The sequence below is a fragment of the Oncorhynchus masou genome, chromosome 19 (genome assembly GCF_036934945.1).
Source record: "Oncorhynchus masou masou isolate Uvic2021 chromosome 19, UVic_Omas_1.1, whole genome shotgun sequence".
NCBI lineage: Eukaryota > Metazoa > Chordata > Actinopteri > Salmoniformes > Salmonidae > Oncorhynchus > Oncorhynchus masou.
Genome location: NC_088230.1, coordinates 28,593,481 through 28,613,631, shown reverse-complemented (window position 1 = coordinate 28,613,631; position 20,151 = coordinate 28,593,481). Strand labels below are relative to the sequence as shown.

The 20,151-nt window shown below is 44.5% G+C and overlaps 1 protein-coding gene and 1 pseudogene across 1 annotated transcript in view; both read right to left on the bottom strand.

Moving 5' to 3' along the window:
* The window catches only part of LOC135506114 (kinase D-interacting substrate of 220 kDa B-like), a 47,820-nt pseudogene extending 41,448 nt beyond the window's left edge, over positions 1–6,372 (bottom strand).
* An 878-nt stretch (positions 6,373–7,250) lies between these two features.
* LOC135506113 (lysophospholipid acyltransferase 2-like) overlaps positions 7,251–20,151 on the bottom strand; it is an 83,524-nt gene continuing 70,623 nt past the window's right edge. The window contains exons 6-13 of the mRNA XM_064925557.1: positions 19,063–19,117; positions 14,744–14,930; positions 14,146–14,338; positions 13,128–13,231; positions 12,945–13,009; positions 12,012–12,144; positions 10,922–11,073; positions 7,251–10,493 (exon numbers count right to left, since the gene is read on the bottom strand). Of these exons, the coding sequence (XP_064781629.1) occupies positions 10,337–10,493; positions 10,922–11,073; positions 12,012–12,144; positions 12,945–13,009; positions 13,128–13,231; positions 14,146–14,338; positions 14,744–14,930; positions 19,063–19,117 (1,046 nt within the window). The 3' untranslated portion in view covers positions 7,251–10,336. The remainder of the gene's footprint in view (positions 10,494–10,921; positions 11,074–12,011; positions 12,145–12,944; positions 13,010–13,127; positions 13,232–14,145; positions 14,339–14,743; positions 14,931–19,062; positions 19,118–20,151) is intronic.

Below are 20,151 nucleotides of genomic sequence, written 5' to 3'. Positions count from 1 at the left end.
CTTCATAATAGGCTAGGCCTTGAAATTAACGGGAACAAATATGGAGAGGGTTTATGATCCATCTATCATACCACATCATCCAGGTTAACATTGGCTCCTCTCCTGATGAGCTCCTGTACAATCTCAATACTGCCCTGCTCCGAAGCCAGCATCAGGGGTGTCTGACCATTCTGTTAGGGAGGGAGAAAAGGGCATGCATTTTGAAAGACATACTAGAAACACAATGAACAATATTTCTTCGTACAATAATAGACCCAAACTTCCCATTTATCTTCAACAGATGCTTCTCTAAGCTATATTTCACCTTTATTAGACTGTGTCCCCCCATTTGGGGCGCAACCTATATACAATAACTATAGATAGATTAGTATACCTGTAGGCCTATTAGATAGTATGAGGATACTCACGTCACTCCTGCCGTCCACCTCCTTGAACTTGTCCAGGTGGGCCTTGAGCGCTGCCAGGTTCTCCTCCTCGACGTAGCTAAAGAGGTTCTGGATGGCCAGAGTGGTCATCTTGATGGAGGTGGTGGTGTCCATGGCTGCAGCTACTTCCCCTCAACACCACAGCACCTGCATGGGGAGAGATCATGGAAATAGAACGCTTTACTAACACTTTACCTATGGCATGGGCACACACAAAATGGCTGCCAAACCACACATTATGGCATCACTGACTTGATTGGGGATTCCGTTCTACTCACCCTAGTTCTGTGGGAGAGATACAGGACAGACGGGATGTTAGGGTGGGATAACATTGGTGGGAAGGCATGGGATGCTAACAGTGTAATAGACACTTTATATAGCTTTGCACCAATAACAGCAAAAAACATGCTTTCCCCTCAGTAGTTATAGGCTAACTTTCATTTATAAAAGGCTAGGTTATGCTATATTTTGAGTTTGATTAAAAAGCAGTGTGAAACAGTGAATGTGTGAGAAAGAGCTAGAACAGAGGACATAGCCTAGTTATCTGACCCTGGCAACCAGCAAGTGGGTCGACTACTGTGTGGGTGTCGGTCGACTCACTCCAGTGCTATCTGGCTCCTGCAGCACAGCGGTGTGGGCCTAGCTATCTTCTGACATTTAAAGAGCATCAGACTCAGAGAATTAAACCAGCGCCAGATTTCAATGTGCCACTCACTCACTGCTTTGGTGACAGGATTGTAACCCAGGCAGGCAGTCACAGCAGCGAGTTGAAAGAGATATTTGGTTTATTAGTGGCCTCCTGGCTGCTATTATCGTCTGACATATACAGTATTTATCTTCTCACTCAGAGAATAGCCTCTTCTTGGCAATGCTTTGTGTACACACAGTCTTCTTCCTATTTTACAGGCACACAAAATGGCAGCTAGTCTAATTTTTTTTTTTTTAGTCTTCTCAAAGCATGTGCTTTGCTGTTATTGGCGCTAGGGTATATAAAGTGCTATTGCATTGTAACTACCCATTTGTTTATGGCATAGTAAAAATATATATTTTAGCCTCGGTCATACTATAAATTCATACGTACACACCAATGGCATAAAAATATAACCAAAAATGTATTGCAAAGAATTAAGCAATAAGGCACGGGGGTATATGGCCAATATACCGCGGCTAAGGGCTGTTCTTAAATACGACGCAACACGGAGTGCCTGGATACAGCCAGTAGCCATGGTATATTGGCCATATACCACAAACCCTGAGGTGCCTTATTGCTATTAGAAACTGGTTTCCAACGCAATTAGAGCAGTAAAAATAAACGCTTTGTCATACACGTTGTATATGGTCTGATATACCATGGCTGTCAACCAATCAGCATTCGGGGCTCTAACCACCCAGTTTATAATCACATATTTACAACTCGCACAGGCTCTTTGAGACAGATTTATAGACTAGCTGGCTAAGTGATGTCTACCTGTAACCATTAACTCAAGTTTATTAATCATCATCCATAATGTGTTGCTCCAGCAAACTGGCCAGTTTTAGTACAGCAACTACATTCCTATCCAACACAATACAAGCACAGACAATATAAGCTTACAATTCAGTCAGCCAGCCATGACCTTAACATGGGTGTGGGCGTCGGTCAGTCAAGCCACAAAAACAAACCCCTTCTGTGTGACATGAAAAGAATGACTAGATTAAGTAGCCTGGTCCTGTCGGCAGTCTGACAGCCGGTTAAAAGCATTCCTTCCATCCCCACAGAGCAGAGTGCAGCACAAGCCCTCCAGCATTCCACCTCACGTCACTACCTATTGCAGCAACACAACAGCTGAAAGCAGCCACAAAGAAAAGAAAGTGGAGGCAAGGCAGCTAAACATCAAAACACATCGCCGTGTGCTGCACTGCTGCCAATGCCATTAACCTGTCAGCTGTCGCATACAGACAGGACATGGCGCAATAATTACATTGACACAACCGAGCAATCTTACCTATGGGAATAATAGTGTTCTCTCTGTGGGTTGTTTTTGCCTGCTGTCTCTTCGCTCTGCAATTTATGCCTCCACATACACTGGTCCTGGCCAGCCTTATTGACTAGGCTATTCCCCCTGGCTGTGGCTGCTGATATTGAATTATGCATGAGGATGAGGTACCACCCAGCCTCTCTGGCACATGCTCAGAGGACAGGGAACAGTGGAGAAAAACAGGCTCAATATAGGCCAGCAGCACCACTGACCTAGAGACTAATATCAAAAGTATTTTATAAAGCCCTTATTACATCAGCAGTTAGTATTGGTAACTTCATTAATATGATGTAGGCCTAGTATGAGGAGGGTTGGAACCTGACCTTCTCTTCTATCTGTGGTATGCAACAAATATAGGCCTAGATGGAACAGCTATAGTACAGTATCTGTGGTATGCAACAAATATAGGCCTAGATGGAACAGCTATAGTACAGTATCTGTGGTACGCAACAAATATAAGCCTAGATGGAACAGCTATAGTACAGTATCTGTGGTACGCAACAAATATAGGCCTAGATGGAACAGCTATAGTACAGTATCTGTGGTATTCAACAAATATAGGCCTAGATGGAACAGCTATAGTACAGTATCTGTGGTATTCAACAAATATAGGCCTAGATGGAACAGCTATAGTACAGTATCTGTGGTATGCAACAAATATAGGCCTAGATGGAACAGCTATAGTACAGTATCTGTGGTATTCAACAAATATAGGCCTAGATGGAACAGCTATAGTACAGTATCTGTGGTATGCAACAAATATAGGCCTAGATGGAACAGCTATAGTACAGTATCTGTGGTATGCAACAAATATAGGCCTAGATGGAACAGCTATAGTACAGTATCTGTGGTATGCAACAAATATAGGCCTAGATGGAACAGCTATAGTACAGTATCTGTGGTATGCAACAAATATAGGCCTAGATGGAACAGCTATAGTACAGTATCTGTGGTATGCAACAAATATAGGCCTAGATGGAACAGCTATAGTACAGTATCTGTAGCATGCAACAAATATAGGCCTAGATGGAACAGCTATAGTACAGTATCTGTAGCATGCAACAAATATAGGCCTAGATGGAACAGCTATAGTACAGTATCTGTAGCATGCAACAAATATAGGCCTAGATGGAACAGCTATAGTACAGTATCTGTGGCATGCAACAAATATAGGCCTAGATGGAACAGCTATAGTACAGTATCTGTAGCATGCAACAAATATAGGCCTAGATGGAACAGCTATAGTACAGTATCTGTGGTATGCAACAAATATAGGCCTAGATGGAACAGCTATAGTACAGTATCTGTAGCATGCAACAAATATAGGCCTAGATGGAACAGCTATAGTACAGTATCTGTGGTATGCAGTGAATATAAAAGGGATAAGTAGACTAGGCTATAGGTCAAAATCTGGAACTACTGCAGTGTCTGTGCTGTCTGTTCAGACAGGGCTATCTATTTATGTGTTGTGCTTCTCTGTACCAAAGCAAAAGTACTGAAAAATAAACATACAGAAATGACATCTGTGCAAGCTTGGTTGTTGCTGACGAAACTCATGTTGATGAGCGGCAACTAGAGTGGGCAGACAGGAAAGCCGCCGTCCAATTAAGTTTTTATTTCAGCACCCAGTGTGTAATTGCGGGCTCTTCTTTGGGTGCTGAAATCAGTTTGAATTTATTTTTTTTACTTCATTGTATGTGATGTCAGAACAAAAGTATGAGGACACCTGCTAGTCGAACATCTCATCCCAAAATCACGGACATTAATATGGAGTTGGTCCCTCCTTTGCTGCTATCACAGCATCCACTCGCCTGGGAAGGCTTCTCACTAGATGTTGGAAAAGTGCTGCGGGGACTTGCTTCCATTCAGCCAAAAGAGCATTAGTGAGGTTGGGCACTGATGTTGGGCGATTAGCACTGGCTTGCAGTTGGCGCTCCTATTCATCCCAAAGGTGTTTAATAGGGTTGAGGTCAGGGCTCAATTCTTTTATTTATTTAACTAGGCAATTCAGTTAACAACAAATTCTTATTTTACAATGACGGCCTATCCCGGCCAAACCCTCCCCTAACCCGGACAACACTGGGCCATTTGTGCACTGCTCAATGAGACTCCTGATTACGGCCAGTTGTGATACAGCCCGGGATCGAACCAGGGTATCTAGTGACGCCTCTAGGATTGAGATGCAGTGCCTTAGACCGCTGCGCCACTCGGGAATAGGCCAGTCAAGTTCTTCCACACTGATCTCGACAAACCATTTCTGTATGGACCTTGCTTTGTGCACGGGTGCATTGTCATGCTGAAACAGGAAAGGGACTTCCCCAAGCTGTTGCCACAAAGTTGGAAGCACAGAATTGTCTAGAATGTCATTGTATGCTAAGTTAAGATTACCCTTCACTGGAACTATGGGATCTAGCCCGAATAGTGAAAAACAGCCCCAGACCATTATTTCTCCTCCACAAAACTTTACAGTTGACACTATTCATTGGGGAAGGTAGCGTTCTCCTGAATCCACCAAAAACCCAGATTTGTCCGTCGGACTGCGAGATGGTGAAGCGTGATTTATCAAGTTTCCACTGCTCCAGAGTCCAATGGCGGGGAGCTTCACACCACTCCAGCCAACGCTTGTGCAGGTGTACGGCTGCACAGCCATGGAAACCCATTTCATGAAGCTCCAGACTAAAAGTTATTGTGGTGACGTTGCTTCCAGAGGCAGTTTGGAATTCGGTAGTAAGTTTTGCAACCGAGGGCAGCACTAGACGGTCCCGATCTGTGAGCTTGTGTAGCATACCACTTCGAGGCTGAGCCGTTGTTGTTCCTAGACCTTTCCACTTCACAATAACAGCACTTACAGTTGACTGGGGCAGCTCTAGCTGGGCAGAAATTTGACGAACTGACTTTTGGAAAGTTGGTATCCTACGATGGTGTCATGTTGAAAGTCACTGAGCTCTTCAGTAAAGCCATTCTACTGCCACTGTTTGTCTATGGAGATTGCATGGCTGTGTGCTCGCAGGCATGGGCACTCCAGTACAGTAAGTGGCATTAATGCCTAATATCGTTGGATGCCAGCCACCAATAAACCCCACAGAAGAAAGGGCAGGGGTGACAACGGTTGCTAGCTGTAGACAGTGTTTCCCCCCCCCCCCCTGTCAGGCACGGTTTTCCTGCAGTTCTGTTAACGACGGAGTTCATGCAGGAACCAATGGGATGTTCGAGGGTAGGCGTTCCTGCAGATGAAGGACGCCCACATACAGGAACGCCCAGAATTGTGGGCTGCACTTGCACACTATCGAACTACAACGTAACAAGCGGACAACCTTGGTACCGTTACAGTAGCTAGCAAGTGAATAATAAGGTAGCTAGCTCATTTCAATTATCAACAACATTTAGATATAGCTAGCAGCTATTTATTTGGCTTGCTATATCGAATGTTAACTAAACCATCGACTGTCAGCTAGCTTAACGTTAGATCGCACGACATATCACATCTTCTGAAATAAAAAATAATAATATTTCCGTGCCTTGACTGCGACCATTATTGATTGCAGTATTTTGAATAAAATGGCAATGATCATAATTAGTTGATAACATCTGTTTAAAAGCGAATATGACATTTGCTAGACGACTCCAGTTGCTAACGTTAGCAAGCAGTCAGACAATAACATTCAGATGTGCTCGAGCTGTCAATCAAACGCCATCTATCAAAGGAGGGCACATTTCGATGCTTATACGTGAGAAACGACAATTCACAGTGACATACCTTTTAATAAAACGAATATAAATGTTCCACACTTCGGTGTTGTCTTCTCAATCCTCGTCTTATATGCGTGTAGTGCTCACAGGCTAGTCCCCATCCTCGACAACAGCCATTTTAGTGGACCAGAAAAACACAGCACTTACTAGGGTGACTTCCTCCCCGCTGTCCGTCAAATCATCTTCTTCCCGCCTACAAACTGTGACGTGTAGCGCTTTGAGATGCTGGGTTTACTAGGCTACTAAGTTACTGTACAAGTTGAATTTGCCATTGCCGAAAACTGCAACGTTAATAAAATATAATTACTAACGGACTAGAAAATATTGTGAATGTTATGTCAAAGCCTTCTTAGTGTGTTGTGGATTTATTGCTCTATATAGCCTACCACATTTCAGGTTATTGCTCTTATTTATAAATTCCCTTGTTTGTTTCACATTCATTCTCGATATTTTAATTTGCAGGAGCTGCTGTTGTGTTGAGGAAAATAATGTTTCAAAACCCTTTTGCCAGGCTGACTAATAACTATTGTATGGTAGGTCAAAGTCCAACATTTTATGAGGAGAGGAAAGGGCAGGTGCTGAGCTGTTATAGCCTGGGTAGTGTATAGGCCCATTCCACCACCAGAAATATTCAATGCCATCTAATAATATGCACTGCTTATGACACAGGTGCCCGTGCAAAGCTATAGGCCTACTCCCTTGGGGTATGAAGCCAAGGTAACACATTCCCAAGCTCTGACTTGGCCTATGTGAGGAAGGACAAGCCGACTCCACGCCATTCAAACAGTGCTGTCGGGGCTTAAACAAATAGGGTTTCCGAACAAACAATGACATTGACTTGTAAATTAAGCAATGTAGGTTGTATGAGTCAGTTATGTTTGCCATGTGCTTCTCAGCATGCTGGTTTCTCCTGTGTAATCTAGTGCACTGGCCGTCTCTCTCCCTCACTGTCAAACCGACAGCATATGGTAGCAATTGAGCCTGGGGACAAACAATGTAATAGGAACAATTAAACCACAGTTATTCACCTTTTACATATCACACTTACCATGTCAAGTTCCAAAAAGATCCATCTTTTAATCACATAATATACAAAAACAAACCATCCACATCATCCACATGAACAATTAGAAGGGTTGGCTGCTCGGGACTATGATTAGCATTCCATTCTCTTTGCTCCAGAGCCTCAAGCAAAGGGTTCTTACAATGACCATATTTACCTAAACTTACAATCGACTCAAGAAAGTAGGTTTAGTTTTCACATCCCCTCGTAATGAAAATAGAATCAGAACTGTCTGAAGAAGCAGTGTCTACAAATACTGGGATTTTGTTCCTTTCACCTCCAGCTCAACATGATCCTATGTTAACTGTCCTACCTTTCCACCAGCTTTTCACCTTTGTCGAACATACCACGAGTCCATTAGAATCACATAAATAACAAGTACATGAAATGACTAAATGTACCTCGACACATGGAAATACTAGACCATCTCCCCTCTCACACTGCTCACACACAATTCATGAATAGGGGGTTAGTAGCTACTCTCACAGCATGGAATTACCTGTTAAATGATTTAAATCATCATTGATATGTTCCCTAATAAACCTTTCTCTATCCAACAGTTAATTTCAGATTCTGATTGTGTCAAACCGTTATATAATAACAACACACAATGACATTCAACAGAAGAAAACAGAAGTGACATTGAAGTGAGCCAATAACATCACCCAGTGAAAGCAAACAGTCTGGAGTAAGTCCTTGGGTGTTGCCCAAATGGCACCCGATTCCCTGTATAGTGCACTACTTTGACCAAGGACCATAGGGCTTTGGTCAAAAGAAGTGTACTACTTACTGTATGTAGGGAAAGGGGTGTAATTTGAGACATTTTCCCTGTTGAGACCATGAATCATCATACTGTAGGGTGTCCAATCAAAAATGCATATTTTGACCTGGGTAATGGGTAAAATACATCATGTAAAGTGTTGGTCCCATGTTTCATGAGCTGAAATAAAAGTTCCATACACACAAAAAGCTTATTTCTCTAAAATTTTGGGCACACATTTCATTGCATCCCTGTTAGCATTTCTCCTTTGCCAAGATAATCCATTTACCTGACAGGTGTGTCATATCAGAAGCTGATTAAAAAGCATGATCTTTACACAGGAGCACCTTGTGCTGGGGACAATAAAAGGCCACTCTAAAATGTGCAGTTTTGTCACACAACACAATGCTACAGACGTCTCAAGTTTTGAGGGAGTGTGCAATTGACATGCTGACTGCAGAAATGTCCACCAGAGCTGTTCCTGGAGAATTACATTAAATGTTCATTTGTCTCCCGTAAGCCGCCTCCAAAACTGTTTCAAAGAATTTGGCAGTATGTCCAACTGGCCTTACCACCGCAGACCACGTGTAACCACGGGTCAGGAGGATTTTTGGCTGTAATAAAGCGCTTATGTGGGGAAAAACTCATTCCGATTGGCTGGATTTGTCTCCCCATTGGGTGGGCCTGGCTCCCAATTGGGTAGGCCTATGCCCTCGCATGGCTGCGCCCTTGCCAAGTCATCTGAAATCCATAGATTTGGGCCTAATTCATTGATTTCAATAGACTGAGTTCCTTATATGAACAGTAACTCAGTCAAATCTTTGAAATTGATGCATATTGCACTCATATTTTTCTTCAGTATAATATTGTGTAAATACTCCTCTAAGAAAACCAATGGTCCTAACCTCATGCCTCGATCATAATCCATTCAAAAGTTATTGTAGGATGGCCAAAATTAGGGTGACTAAGTCAATGAAGGAGAGAAGAGGGGGGGGGGTCAAAAATCAGAAAAAATGCATTCCGTCAGCTAGGCTGGATGTTGTGCGAGAATTAAGGCAAACTGACAGGCTTTCTTCTTGAATCCGGAGGACATGAAACAATATAGAGGTAAGATAGATATAGATGTTGAGACATGACATTTTCTTATTTTAGTATACGCTTTTCATATTAATGCAAAAATTCTGTCCTTTATCGAAGATTTCTTACAAAAGCAAGCATATCTCTGAAATGTCAACGGAGAACTGAGCGTATACCAAGCTTTTTCTTTTCAAAGCATTTTACATTTAATTCAGCTTGTGTCATGCTAATTTTGCTTTTTGTGACACGCGGAAACAACTTTGAAGACGAGGACCACAAAAAGTAAAATCCTCAAAAGCGATGAGAAATCTGCACCGCTATGTCAACAGAGTTAGGTGCTTATTATCGTATTAGATAACAAAATCTGACTTTTTGGCTATAATGTTAATGATATGAAAGCAAAAGTCCCCACGATTCAGAACATGAATAATCATATTTGTATTGGTAAAATGTATTTAATAACATAAGGAAGTGAAATATCATCACCAAAGAGTGTTTTTTTTCACCCACTTCTGGGCAGAGTGGTTGGACACCCTACATATTTTGTGAAAAGACCAAGGACACTACCTTGTTTTCCTTCACTTTTAGTTCTTGTGTCCTAATTTCCTGTATCTTTGCTTTTTACCTGGACAATAACACCGTTAACTTAAACCACTCCACTCTCTCTCACCTGATCCTAAAACCTGTTCACCTTGAGTAAGAAACACCGCACACGCAATAATATCCAATTTGAGGAGGATACACAAAAGCTAAAAAAAAAAAAACTGGGTGGAGAAAGAGACAAAGGTTATAAGGCAAGTTTGAATACTCCCATAATACAGTAACAGTACAATACTGGCATTTCATCATCGATTTGGTACCCATCCATCCCGCTGAGCCTCAGCCAATAGTCCTCATAATAAAGTAGGGGCTGCGTTCCAAATCAAATTTTATTGGCACCCTATTCACTTTCTAGTGCACTACTTTTGACCAGGACCCATAGGGCTCTGGTCAAAAGTAGTGCACTAAATAGGTAAATCCCAAAGCTTTCAGTCCATCCATCCCTTCTCACGTGAACAAATGAGAATCGTCGTCCGACTCCAAAACACAGCTTGGACAGTCTCTCTCTCTAATAATGTGTTGGACAGTCTCTCTCTAATAATGTGTTGGACAGTCTCTCTCTCTAATAATCTGTTGGACAGTCCCTGCAGTCCTTGGTGCTAGTCTCTGTGTGTGTGCACCTTTGCTGGTCTCTGAATCTGCTTCATGTGGCTTTGGTCTTCTGGTTGCAGTGGCCATCTGTGGAGGTGGAGTCCTGGTGGGAGAGGACGGGAGCCTCCTTCAGGCGCAGGTGTCGGGGCTTGACTGGCAGTGCTACGGCCAGGAGAACACAGCCGATGTGGACACTGAAGTACCAGGACCTGGGGACAGAGGTGAGAGAGGATGATTTAGGGATCAATATCAGAATCAGAAAACCTTATTGCCAAGCAACAAGTGTTGCTAGGAATTTCTCTTGGTGTTGTATACATTTTTCAGCAACAACCAGGCACACAAGTTCATTCAACTTCTCAGAAAAAGAACAAAAAGCCACTGTATAAGTAGAATCATAGGTTCAGACAAAAACACAATTCTTCTTGCACTTCCATCCAAGGTAACAAACTATGAATACTTTTTTTTTTTTACTTAAGCGAGGTAAAGTATTGTTCTCTGTATATGTCCCAAATGGCATGCTATTCCCTATATAGTGCACTACTTTTGACCAGAGACATATGGGCCATGGTCAAAAGTAGTGCACCATAAAGGAAATGGGATGCCATTTGGGATGCAGTCATAGTTTCTGGCCACTCACCTGTAGAACTTCATAGAGGGCCCGACAGACAGCAGCACAAAAGGCACCACAGTGTAACAAATGGCAATCTGGGTGCCAGCCCACGTGATCCCATCATACAGTAGCTTGTGTGAAGGCGAGCCCAGGAAGTACGGCCTCACGTTGTGTCTCATCTGGAGAAAAAAAAAGAACTAAAGCAATGAATTCAGAGTAAAAGAAGAAGTGAAAAAATTAACATCTAAGTTTACAACAAATGGCCCTTGTAAATCTAAAATATGTTGCACTGCCCTTAACTCTCTCCCTCCCTCGTTTACAGTTACCATATCTAAGGTTGTGTCCCAAATGGCACCCTATTCCCTATATAGTGCATGGGCCCTGGTCAAAAGTAATGCACTAGGGAATAGCATGCCATTTGGGACGCATATTAAGAGTCAAGTAATGCATTTCCAATGGAACTTTCTCTCCCAGCAGCTCATCCACCAGCAGTCGTCTGCCTCAGTGAGTCTCAAAGTGTCTCAGGTGACGCTCCATTAGCCGGAGTCCTGCCTGGTCTCCTCTCCATCCGTCTGTCTGGCTGGCCTGTTATCTGTGCAGTCCAGCTGGACTCAGGTTGCATCCCAAATTTAACCCTATTCCCTATATAGTGCACTACTGTTGACCAGAACCCATAGGGTACCCATAGGGCTCTAGTCAAAAGTTGTGCACTATATAGGGAATAGGGTGCCATTTGGGATTCAGGCTCTAATAAATATGCTTTATTCAGGCCAGACCTTCAGAGGACAGTGAGTCTTTATGGCAGCCTAACTATGACTGATTCTCTTAACACTAATGATGCAGAAATAAAGTACATCAGGATGAACATGACCCGAACACTTTGTTTCGTCTGTGATGGGAACATCAGGATATCTGTTGTTATGGCAATAGCAGAAATCGTTGATATTCAGAAAATATGTTATTGATTTTTAGTGGGTACGATGCATGACATTTTATCTATGCCTATGCAAAGTTTAGGGCTTAGTGCATCTAGACAGAGATGGAAAATTGTGGGGAGAGGTCTGTGTCAGTGTGTTTTAGGAGATCTCACTCTCTCTCAGAGAGATACAGTACTCACGGCACGTGCAGCCAGTGTGACCACGATGCCAGTGAGGAAGGTGAGGTAGTATCCAGGGTAGGCTCCGTGCCACATGGCTGACAGAATGAAGGTAGCCGCTGTGGGGTGGTAGGGGCAGCGCTCGTAACACACCCTGCGCACACACACAACCAGCCAGTCAAACACAACAGCACAGCAAGACCTCATAATAACCTCTCACTGATAAATCCACTCCAATTTCCTTGTGTGCAGACTACAGAGAGCACAACACATTAAGAACACCTGCTCATTCCATGACAGACTGATCAGGTGAATCTAGGTGAAAGCTATGATCACTTATTGATGTCTCTTGTTAAATCCACTTCAATCAGTGTAGATGAAGGGGAGGAGACAGGTTAGAGAAGGATTTTTAAGCCTTCAGACAATTGAGACATGGATTGTGTTTGTGTGTCATTCAGAGGGTCAATAGCAAAACAAAAGATTGAAGTGCCTTTGAACGGGGTACAGTTCCCCGTGTGTATCAAAATGGTCCACCACTCAAAGGACATCCAGCCAGCTTGACACAACTGTGGGAAGCATTGGAGTCAACATGGGCCACCATCCCTTGGAATGCTGTCAACACTTTGTAGAGTCCTTGGCCTGATGAATTGAGGCTGTTCTGAGGGCAATAGGGGGTGCAGCTTAATATTAGGAAGGTGTTCCTAATGTTTGGTATACTCAGTTTAAAGATAAAGCAGACTTAGTGCTAACTGACTCCACTAGGTGGCAGACTTTTACAGACAGATAAGAGCACTGGTTATAGGCGTATCCACAAATGATTTAGAGCCTGAAACCTATACTGTAATTAAATAGTATGTACAATGTGTCAGAAAGCTAATGTTAATAATTACAGAAAGAAATGATGACCAAGTCTCTTTGTCTTTACCAATTACAGACTACGCCTGGTTTCTGTACCTTTTGAGCCAATGTGCCGTCTGTATATTCCAATTGTCAAGGAACATCTTGAAGCTGGTGGCAAACTGGAACCAAGGAGAGGAGGACAACATCAGTATACATACATTGACTGTAGATTGTTATAGAAAGAGTTGTGGAAAACATACTGAGACATGAGTGAAGACTAATGTTTCAACATTTCACCTCAATATCCATTATCCTCAGATTGGAGATGAGATCCCAACGTGGTGAGCCGTCACTGTTGTATCCATTGAATCCAAATCCTGCTGCATTGTTGATGGCATCAGCTGTTCAGAATTCAAACACATGCTTTCAGAAACACCATCTCCAGGCAGGCATTCAGTCAAAGGCGAATTGTCAACAAGCGCATCGCACGTGACTTTTACAGCTAATTTACATTTGAGCGGACATCTGCACGGTTTATCATGAACGTGCTCTCCGCAAACGTCAGGGAAATGGCCTTTATATGGTGTATTCTCAGTATTATCGTGCACAGCTCTGACGCCCATTTGACTGAGTCCCGGTCTTTTTCATGTCCAATCACTGTACATCCACAAGGTCCACCATTCCTTAGTGATGATAATATAATTAATTACATTATCATTCGAATAACAGCATATTATCACAGTGAAGGACAATACAGGAGCTATACAGGCCGTGCAGCCGTGCTCTCTGTGTGTTTGTGTGTGTGTGTGTGTGTGTAGAGAAGTTTTAATTGAGTCCCACCTCTACCTGCTTGTTATCACCATACTCTCTACGACGCACACCTTGCTGCAAACAATCACACACACACACACTTTGCTGCAAACAATCACACACACACACACACACTTTGCTGCAAACAATCACACACAAACAAAGTCAGACTGATCTCACCCCCTTACAAAGCTCATCTGTTCTCAGTCTGTGAGGGGTTACTTGTCAACATGGAATAACGGAGCATATTGCAGCTAAGAATTGGTTTCAGGGTCAATCAATGAATACAGGCCTAAAGAGATTTACTATTGAACACTGACAAAGGCTACATCCATATTCTCCTCCCTTCTCCGTTTATACTCTGTCATGGATTTGAAAGCGTTGGATGGTTTAAGCATTGGCAGAAGGGAGTTTCAACCATTGGTAATGACGATGACTGTGCAAGTGCACCCTTCAAAAAAACAAGGGTTGAGAATCAGCCAATGGGAACAGAGAGGAGACCCACCCAGCGTCCAGACGAAGTAGTACTTGGGCCTGGTGGTCAGCATGGACAGGTAGAGGTAGACCACCTGGGCGTAGAAGGGCGTGGTGGCGATGAAGTCGTCCTCAATGTTCCGTTCCACAGGGAACACTTTACAGACCGAGAGGAAAACCATGAGGGAGAAGAAACAGGTGGCCAGTTTACGGACCACTTCAATCTGAAGAAGAGGAAGGGGGGGGACATCAGCCAATAAAAACACTCTGTCCCAAATAGAACCCTATTCCCTATATAGTTCACTACCTTTGACCAGGGCCCATGGTCAAAAATAGTGCACTATAAAGGGAACAGAGTGCCACTTAGGAAGCAGCCTCAGCAAAGACTCACATCTGCTTTGCATAATTGATAGCTTCACGAGGAAGTAAAAAGACAGCCATGTTGCTGTTCATTCAGTGAACAATGAATAGTGTCTAGGGAACACTGTGCATTTACTACACAGACATGTTTTACCGCCTTAGAAAGTTCCAGACAAGCATTGAGAGTAACGTGGCATGAAAATGCTGCCGATTTGGTAACTTTCCAGTGGCATTTTCCAATCACAGTGGCATTTGAGAACAGTGCTTACGTTTGGGGAGGGGTCAGTCTGTTTGTGTCTGCCGTTGGTCTTCCCATTGGTCTGGTGGTCTTTACTGCGACGGCAGGGCGTGCCCTCGATGAAGGCGATGTAATCGTTGTAGGAGGAGGTGGGGCCAGCCAGTATTCCCATAAAGTTACAGTTATAGCTGAAGTATTCCAGCAGACTGGGCATCCTCCTGCAAGGGAGGTGGAGGAGACACACAGACCATCACAACACAGTAAGGGCTGTAACACACAGACCATCACAACACAGTGACAGTAAGGGCTGTAACACACAGACCATCACAACACAGTGACAGTAAGGGCTGTGACACACAGACCATCACAACACAGTGACAGTAAGGGCTGTAACACACAGACCATCACAACACAGTGACAGTAAGGGCTGTGACACACAGACCATCACAACACAGTGACAGTAAGGGCTGTGACACACAGACCATCACAACACAGTGACAGTAAGGGCTGTGACACACAGACCATCACAACACAGTAGGGGCTGTGACACACAGACCATCACAACACAGTGACAGTAAGGGCTGTAACACACAGACCATCACAACACAGTGACAGTAAGGGCTGTGACACACAGACCATCACAACACAGTAAGGGCTGTGACACACAGACCATCACAACACAGTGACAGTAAGGGCTGTGACACACAGACCATCACAACACAGTAAGGGCTGTGACACACAGACCATCACAACACAGTAAGGGCTGTGACACACAGACCATCACAACACAGTGACAGTAAGGGCTGTGACACACGGACCATCACAACACAGTGACAGTAAGGGCTGTGACACACGGACCATCACAACACAGTGACAGTAAGGGCTGTGACACACAGACCATCACAACACAGTGACAGTAAGGGCTGTGACACACAGACCATCACAACACAGTGACAGTAAGGGCTGTGACACACAGACCATCACAACACAGTGACAGTAAGGGCTGTGACACACAGACCATCACAACACAGTGACAGTAAGGGCTGTGACACACAGACCATCACAACACAGTGACAGTAAGGGCTGTGACACACAGACCATCACAACACAGTGACAGTAAGGGCTGTGACACACAGACCATCACAACACAGTGACAGTAAGGGCTGTGACACACAGACCATCACAACACAGTGACAGTAAGGGCTGTAACACACAGACCATCACAACACAGTTACAGTAAGGGCTGTGACACACAGACCATCACAACACAGTGACAGTAAGGGCTGTGACACACAGACCATCACAACACAGTAAGGGCTGTGACACACAGACCATCACAACACAGTAAGGGCTGTGACACACAGACCATCACAACACAGTGACAGTAAGGGCTGTGACACACGGACCATCACAACACAGTGACAGTAAGGGCTGTGACACACGGAACATCACAACACAGTGACAGTAAGGGCTTTAACACACAGACCATCACAACACAGTGACAGTAAGGGCTGTGACACACGGACCATCACAACACAGTGACAGTAAGGGCTGTGACACACAGACCATCACAACACAGTGACAGTAAGGGCTGTAACACACAGACCATCACAACAGTTACAGTAAGGGCTGTAACACACAGACCATCACAACACAGTGACAGTAAGGGCTGTGACACACAGACCATCACAACACAGTGACAGTAAGGGCTGTAACACACAGACCATCACAACACAGTGAGAGTAAGGGCTGTAACACACAGACCATCACAACACAGTGACAGTAAGGGCTGTCACACACAGACCATCACAACACAGTTACAGTAAGGGCTGTGACACACAGACCATCACAACACAGTGAGAGTAAGGGCTGTAACACACAGACCATCACAACACAGTGACAGTAAGGGCTGTAACACACAGACCATCACAACACAGTGAGAGTAAGGGCTGTGACATACAGACTATCACAACACAGTTACAGTAAGGGCTGTAACACACAGACCATCACAACAGTGACAGTAAGGGCTGTGACATACAGACCATCACAACACAGTGACAGTAAGGGCTGTAACACACAGACCATCACAACACAGTGACAGTCAGGGCTGTGACACACAGACCATCACAACACAGTGACAGTAAGGGCTGTGACACACAGACCATCACAACACAGTGACAGTAAGGGCTGTAACACACAGACCATCACAACACAGTGAGAGTAAGGGCTGTAACACACAGGCCATCACAACACAGTGACAGTAAGGGCTGTAACATACAGACCATCACAACACAGTGATAGTAAGGGCTGTGACACACAGACCATCACAACACAGTGACAGTAAGGGCTTTAACAGACAGACCATCACAACACAGTGACAGTAAGGGCTGTAACACACAGACCATCACAACACAGTGACAGTAAGGGCTGTAACACACAGACCATCACAACACAGTGACAGTAAGGGCTGTAACACACAGACCATCACAACAGTGACAGTAAGGGCTGTGACATACAGACCATCACAACACAGTGACAGTAAGGGCTGTAACACACAGACCATCACAACACAGTGACAGTCAGGGCTGTGACACACAGACCATCACAACACAGTGACAGTAAGGGCTGTGACACACAGACCATCACAACACAGTGACAGTAAGGGCTGTGACATACAGACTATCACAACACAGTTACAGTAAGGGCTGTGACACACAGACCATCACAACACAGTGACAGTAAGGGCTGTAACACACAGACCATCACAACACAGTGAGAGTAAGGGCTGTAACACACAGACCATCACAACACAGTGACAGTAAGGGCTGTCACACACAGACCATCACAACACAGTTACAGTAAGGGCTGTGACACACAGACCATCACAACACAGTGAGAGTAAGGGCTGTAACACACAGACCATCACAACACAGTGACAGTAAGGGCTGTAACACACAGACCATCACAACACAGTGACAGTAAGGGCTGTGACATACAGACCATCACAACACAGTGACAGTAAGGGCTGTAACACACAGACCATCACAACACAGTGACAGTCAGGGCTGTGACACACAGACCATCACAACACAGTGACAGTAAGGGCTGTGACACACAGACCATCACAACACAGTGACAGTAAGGGCTGTAACACACAGACCATCACAACACAGTGAGAGTAAGGGCTGTAACACACAGGCCATCACAACACAGTGACAGTAAGGGCTGTAACATACAGACCATCACAACACAGTGACAGTAAGGGCTGTGACACACAGACCATCACAACACAGTTACAGTAAGGGCTGTGACACACAGACCATCACAACACAGTGACAGTAAGGGCTTTAACAGACAGACCATCACAACACAGTGACAGTAAGGGCTGTAACACACAGACCATCACAACACAGTGACAGTAAGGGCTTTAACACACAGACCATCACAACACAGTGACAGTAAGGGCTTTAACACAGAGACCATCACAACACAGTGACAGTAAGGGCTGTGACACACAGACCATCACAACACAGTGAGAGTAAGGGCTGTAACACACAGACCATCACAACACAGTGACAGTAAGGGCTGTAACACACAGACCATCACAACACAGTGAGAGTAAGGGCTGTGACATACAGACTATCACAACACAGTTACAGTAAGGGCTGTAACACACAGACCATCACAACAGTGACAGTAAGGGCTGTGACATACAGACCATCACAACACAGTGACAGTAAGGGCTGTAACACACAGACCATCACAACACAGTGACAGTCAGGGCTGTGACACACAGACCATCACAACACAGTGACAGTAAGGGCTGTGACACACAGACCATCACAACACAGTGACAGTAAGGGCTGTAACACACAGACCATCACAACACAGTGAGAGTAAGGGCTGTAACACACAGACCATCACAACACAGTTACAGTAAGGGCTGTGACACACAGACCATCACAACACAGTGAGAGTAAGGGCTGTAACACACAGACCATCACAACACAGTTACAGTAAGGGCTGTGACAGACAGCCAATCACAACACAGTGACAGTAAGGGCTGTGACACACAGACCATGGCTATGGGGCTAGTTGGCATCTGGTGTGACCACTATTTGCCTCATGCAGCGCGACATATCTCCTTCGTATAGCGTTGATCAGGTTGTTGATTGTGGCCTGTGGAATGCTGTCCCCACCCTAACAAACCATTCAGTGACCACTCGTGCCCTGTGGAAGGGGGTATTGTCATCCCCCAGACTAGAGAGCCAATTATACCGTCCTCACAGGCTCATACAGGAAGCGGCAATTTTCTACTCAAAATAACTAAAACATACCTGTAAAACATACCTTATAGCCAGGACCTTCTGATTTGGGGTCAGCTGCTCCTCTTTCCGGCACATTCCTGTTGGGGGAGGGAGGTAAAGAAGAACACATATGTAATGCTTGCTTTTGATCAGGGGGGTTTGGTTTCAAAGTTCATTCAAAGATAGTGACTTTGCAATGGAATGGAATGAAAACAACATGTCATAACAGTCTACAGTAATGCTTGACAAGGGTGAGGCCACCATTCCCTGCCCATAGGCTTAGTCCCAGAGAGAGGCAGCGGTCTGAGAACTCAGGCGTGTCTTGTCCTCTCCTGTGGCTGTCCTATGTGGGTAATAATATCCATTACATCCCTGTGGTCTCTCTTTCTCACTCTCTGCAGGTCCCGGCTGATCTATGGGCTAATTAAAGGACGATAAATTGACTTCCAGGAAGTGCGCGTCCCTGTTGTCTCACCAACCCCGCCTCCACGCCGCAGCGCTTTGTCTTGTCCCGCACTCCGGGGACGAGGCGAACGGAGTGAAACAGGCTGAATAATTCTGTGTTGTTTATGGCGGCCATTATGCTGATAACAAGATTAGCACAGCTAATCAGCTCACATTACAGCCTAATGCCTGCTGGGGACTGGAGGAGAGGTGCCAACACCAATACAGGGCGGCACCGACGCCCCAAATCTGGCTCCATTAACAGGCTCAATAACGAACAACACAGTAGGGCATAACTCAGCCTCCCTAAACAATGAGAACGGGGTCAGGGTGTTAATGACTGTTTGGTTTTGTTTGACACAAGGACAGACTACAAGACTATGTGAGTGACTGCTAAAGAAGGTCAGAAAGAACACATTCCAGAATGCTTTTACACATTCACTCTCCTCTTCTGATCCGAAACAAACGAGGACAATTCCATTCCCAAACACGAGGTCATTTCATCCACCTTTCGTTTGGATCTCAAACAGACCTTCCTGTGTTGTTAGATCGAACAGGTACCAAGGGAAGTCGCAAACACAGGCCAACCACAATGTCCCATACAGGGAACACAGTAAAACACTGGCCAATCAGGATGTCCCATTATACTTGCTAGTTGCCAAGACAGCACAAACAGATCTGGGATCAG